The 5,464-nt window shown below is 46.2% G+C and overlaps 1 protein-coding gene across 1 annotated transcript; it reads left to right on the forward strand.

Moving 5' to 3' along the window:
- Positions 1 to 319: 319 nt before the first annotated feature.
- Positions 320 to 4,259, forward strand: LOC108244972 (amphoterin-induced protein 2). The gene is made up of 2 exons (XM_017431546.3): positions 320 to 554; positions 1,508 to 4,259. Exon 2 carries the CDS (start codon positions 1,589 to 1,591, stop codon positions 3,062 to 3,064), a length of 1,476 nt encoding a protein of 491 aa, XP_017287035.1. The 5' UTR covers positions 320 to 554; positions 1,508 to 1,588; the 3' UTR covers positions 3,065 to 4,259.
- The last annotated feature ends 1,205 nt before the right edge of the window (positions 4,260 to 5,464 follow it).

A 5,464-nucleotide genomic window follows, 5' to 3' on the forward strand; every position in this document is an offset into this window, starting at 1 on the left:
CGATGTTATTCACCTCTCCAACAGCATTCAGTTCATTTAAATGAACAGGGTCAGTTATTTAAATTAAAGGAAAAATTATTAATATTTCAAATTTAACAGAGGAAACATGAAGATGAGACCAAACAAGCGGGGCTTTAAATTTTATATCCAAAAACCAAACAGAAAAGGAAGAACAGTGGATAGCCTCCAGCCTATAATAAAGCCTCTGTGGTGCTGATGCTGCCCCCTCCCTTGTAGTCCTCCACCTCTCCTCTTCCTCCTCCTCCTCCTCCTCCTCAGACTACCACCTCTCCCCATCTCCTCATCCACTCGCAGATCAACGTGTCGGCTGCCGCCGCTGCTGCGTTCGCTCCCAGGACGACCCCTCCCACACCGACCCCTCCCACACCGACATGCGACTCGACCCGCAGGTGTTCGCTCCAGCCGCGGCGGATTCTCCACAGAGCGGAAGGCGAAAGGAGCCAAGTCCCCCTCCAGGCTGTTAGGATTCACGAAGGGTCTCGCGCACGTCTGGATCGGCGGCGATCCGAGAAGGCAGCACAGCGGACGCGAAGGTGAACTGTTTGTGTTCTGATTTCTGGCTGCTGTTTTCGGATGTTCAGACGAAAACGCAACAGAAGAGAGAAAGAGTTGATGGCGGATTATTTCATTGATTTGACTTCATCTTTTCTCTTTATTCCACACTTGACAAAGACTTTATTCATGAGTCTGAAGCCATCAGTTAAGAAGTACTTCCTTTCTGAAAGTGAAAGAAAAGAATCAAAGAATAGCTTTGGAGGAATTAAAATCTCTGATTAAAATAACATTGACTGGAATTTGGGGTATTCAGCACAGTGTGACCTCTTCTAAGTCTGAGTTGAAACCATAAAGTAAAGTTTATTATTGTTTCGTCAGGGTTCATAAACAGAAACAACCATGCAATCATACTAAAATATTTAGAAATGTGTATATCGTCATCCACGTTTTACATCATAGATGAAATAATAGCTCAACTAATCCCTAATTAAATAAACTTTACTCATTTGTCAGCTTGTTTGTTTGACTACAGCTCTGCGAAACAGCTGATTACCATATTTAGAAATAGTGTTATGTAAGTTCATTAGCAAGGCGCTGAGACAAATTCGACCTTTGTTTGCATAAAACGCAGGTGAAACAGCTAAAAGCAATAAAGTGTTGTGTCTGTCGGGGGGGAAGGCTGACGAGGCGTATCGCAAACACACGTGGATCAGGTTACATTTGTTCCATCAGCTTCAAACAGTTGTTGTGTGTCGATGATGCCAGCAGCCATCGGGGCTGTATTTAATGTGGATTAAAGTGTATTTTTGGAACCATGTGCCATAGCCTCATTGCGCGCCGTCAACGTTCATCTGGATGCCTTTCTCCTGAGTCACGGCGCTTCTGGTTTTGAGATATTTATTCACAAAGTAAACTGAGGGTTTTAGTGGAATCAAACAGCCTAAAAGGGAAGAGATTCATCTTGCTGTTCTTGTCTCTTTTCTCTCCCCAGCCTACAAAGCCTTTGTGTACCTAACATGTGTGCGCCGCGTGAGACAGTAACCTGAGAGCCCGTCCCGAGGGGGGAACCAGGATGCACACCATTGCGTCACGGCTTTTTGGCCAACCCACTGTCGGTGGCAGCTGTCGCGACCCCGCCGCTGCAGCTATGGTGCTCCTGCTTTGCCTTGGCTTCCTTCCCACTGTGGCCACTTGCCCACCCGACTGCCTTTGTGCGAGTGATATCATTTCCTGCAGCGGGCGCAATCTGTCCGTGTTGCACTTTGATCTTCCGAGCTACGCCACACGGCTGGACCTGAGCCACAACGCCATCAGAGCCCTGCGTGTGGGCTGGGTTTCACAACCATTTCACCGGCTAACGACACTGGTTCTTAGCAGGAACTTAATAAGCCAAATAGAGGTGGCCGCCTTCGCTGTGACGCCGCGTCTCCTCCATCTGGACCTCTCGTCCAACCAGCTGGCAGCGCTCAATTCGTCCATCTTCACTGGGCTGAAGGAGCTGAAGGAGCTGCTGCTGATTGGAAACCAGATTGCGGACGTAAATCCTGGAGCCTTTAGTGATCTCAGCAACCTGCAGCGGCTCTACCTCTCTGCGAACAGACTGACGGCCTTCCCCACGGGGCTCTATGAGGATCCCAGGGGGCCTCATAACCTGACCTTCCTGGACCTGTCGTACAATAAGCTCACCAAAGTGCCTGTCCAGAGCCTGCTGTCTCTCACACATCGTGCAAGTGTTTACTTGCAGGAAAACCCTTTGCTCTGCGACTGTTCGTTGCTCGCCTTGCTGGAATATTGGATGTGGAAACAGTATCGCCCTCTGGTGGACTTCAGAGGTGAATACCCATGTAGAGGCAATGCAGAGGTTAACTGTACACATCAGGGAGTGACAAACTTTGAGGCACAGATCTTTCAAGTAGACCCCGGTGAATGGCTAAGAGTGCCATGTCCAGGTTTGACTTTGCCTGTCCAGGAGGGCTTGGTTGTGTTCTGGGTTACCCCCAGAATGATGGTAAATTCATCCATTAGCAATTCGAGTACCCATCTGTCAGTTCTTCCCAACGGCACCCTTGAAATCCGAGCAGCAGTAATGGAAGATTCTGGTAAGTACGGGTGTGTGGTGTCCCGCGGGCGCTACTACAACCCCAGCGACTCTCCAGAAGTCAGAGTGGTGGTTGGAAACATGAGCGCTTCCTCTGCCGCGGACTTGGCTCGCCGAAGCAGTGGGGAGCATTTCAACACCGCGTTCACCACCCTCGCGTCCTGCGTGGTCAGCATCGTGCTGGTCCTGCTGTACCTTTACCTCACGCCCTGTCGGTGTCGGGAAAACCGGGGCGGCTCCAGAGGGTGCGGCGGACGAGCCATCATCCTCTGTTCGGACCCCGAGGAGGTGGAGTCAGGGCAGAGGCGGTCGAACGGAAAAAGGGTGGCCTTCTTAGAGCCTCAGGCTGAGGACTCTGATATGGGTGTCCCAAAAACCCCAGTGATGAACTTGGATTTTGTCTCCACAGAGGGAATTCTAAAGAATGGAATTAGGACATTGGGACAGTAAAGGAGAAAAGGCACCGTTGGCTCAACCCTGTATTGTTACAGTCTTAATAAATGTTATTTTTCTTGTCTTGTTACAACATGAAAAGCAGTTTATTCGATGTGAAGCAGTCATTCACTGGTTTTCATAGGTTTGGGCGTTTGGTCTAAAAAGCATATGCAGTCCTTTTTGTGAGCAGAATTTAAATTATGTCTAGTCTCTAAGTGGTGTCTGTTTTTTTTTAAATATATTTAGAGTTCATATGGAAATTTCACTGTTATCTCAGAGAATTATTACTGGAAGGATCACAGAGATCATTCAAACGTGGGTGGGCTTTTTAAATTGGACCTAGAGGGATATTCACACCTGATTTGACAAGCTGTTAGAGGCACTGGTGTTTTTTTTTTTTACTTTCTACAGTATCCAGCATGTATTGTGGATAATAATATGGCGACCCTTGTTTTTGTTAGCCTTTTATCCCACGGAGCATGTTGTGTTTTTCTAAATGTGATTCATCCGTGTGAAATGATCATTATTTGCAGGATGAACTGTTACGCCCGTTCTCGGTTCTTCGTTTTGCCGATACAACAGTCATGTTTTCCTGAAGTTTTCTTGCTCCCTTGATTTTCATTCCAGCCCCCCCGTGTGACTTTGAAAAACAATTAAAAAAGTGGGAAAGTGAATTCCAGTCAGAGTAGCACCCTTGTGAAAATGGACATAAGTTATCCTTTTATATGGTTTTTTAGTACAGCTTTGACCAAAATTCATTGTAGCGGGAGGTTTGTGGGGATTTCACACCCTATATCCCTGAAAAATCAAGTATTTGACTGAGTGTCTCCTTGTTATGGATGCTAATAATTATGTCTTGTGACAGTTTCACAAAATACTATACAGCGGGTTGCAAAAGTATTCACCCCCCGGGCATTCTCTTTGTTTTGTTGCTCTGCAACCTGAAATCTATCACTAAAACTACCACTTCCACCACTTTCTTCTTGTAAAACAAAAGGGAAATAAGGCAACAAAACAACAAACCTAACCATGGATACATACTCAACCTCCCTTCCCAATATTAGAGCCACATTTATGTACAGCAGTCTTTAATTTAGCTGTCGAGAGGAGCCAGTTGAGGTGGCTCGGGCATCTGGTTAGGATGCCTCCCTGGTGACGTCCCACCGGGAGGAGGCCCAGAGGAAGACCCAGGACACGCTGGAGGGACTGGGAACGCCTTGGGATTCCCCCGGAGGAGCTGGCCCAAGTGGCTGGGGAGAGGGAAGTCTGGGTCTCCCTGCTTAGGCTGCTGCCCCCGCGACCCGATCCCGGATCAGAGGAAGAGGATGGATGGATGGTCTTTAATTCATACAAGAGGTTCTTAGTTGAACTGAGGTCTGGGCTTTGACTGGACCAGTCCAGGACCTTTAACTGGTTCTCCTTAAACCAGTGGAGTGTTGGTCCAGCAGATTTGTTTCGGCTCATCGTCTTCCTGGAACGTGGACCTCCGTCCCAGTTACAAACCGCTAGAAGACTCCAACAAGTTTTCCTCAAGAATTGCTCTGTATTTTACTCCGTCTGTCTTTGCTTTAACTCTGATCGGTTTCCCCGTCCCTGGTGATTAAAAGCATCTCTGGAGCACGACGCTGCCACCGCCATGCTTCACTGTGGGGATGGTGTTCTCAGCACGATGACTGTAGTTGAGTTGATTCTGGAGACTATCACAATAAGGGTGTACAGGACCTTAGATCCCCCACAAATGGATCTTGTTTAACTAATTATGTAGCTTCTGAAGGTAATGGTTGGGGTTTCAAAGCAAAGAGGGTGAATACATATGTTTGTACTTCTGCCAAGGAGGTTATGTTTCGGTTGGTTTGTCTGTCCATTCGTCCGTCTGTCTGTTTGCAAGATTACGTAGAAACAAATGAACAGGTTTTGATTGGATGAGTGATCCAAATCACAATCTAGATCCCACAACGCTTCAACGACTCCATGGCCTTGGTGGAGGTTTGCGCTCTCTGAGTGCTTCTACTTTAGCAATATTTGTAAAAAACGTTTAAAAAATCTGTTTACCTTCAATAATCCAGAGTATTTTGTGTAGGTCCATCAAAATATATAATCATTAGATTACATTTTGTGGCGTCATCATCGGTGAGCTTATGATGGAAGCAAATTAAGTCCAGAGTTTTACCTAAGCTTTTAAAAGCAAAGTATTTTCAATGCTGAATATCACAAAGAGTAAGAGTCTCAGTTAGCAAAGTTTGTATCCATGTGTGTGATTTAATAACGTCCCACAGGGTTTTTTTGTGTTTTTGTTTTTTGTATTTATTTTGTGATAAATTTAAATGTTAACATGGACATGTGCTGTTGTACTACAGCCTCAAAAAACAGATTTAGGTGTGCAGAAAGTCACTAATGTTTTGTTTTATTTTAGGG

Source organism: Kryptolebias marmoratus, linkage group LG1 (genome assembly GCF_001649575.2).
Source record: "Kryptolebias marmoratus isolate JLee-2015 linkage group LG1, ASM164957v2, whole genome shotgun sequence".
Lineage (NCBI taxonomy): Eukaryota > Metazoa > Chordata > Actinopteri > Cyprinodontiformes > Rivulidae > Kryptolebias > Kryptolebias marmoratus.

What these genes read in the sequence shown, in the direction of transcription:
- LOC108244972 (XM_017431546.3), top strand. Translation starts at nt 1,589, where the DNA reads ATGCACACCATTGCGTCACGGCTTTTTGGCCAACCCACTGTCGGTGGC.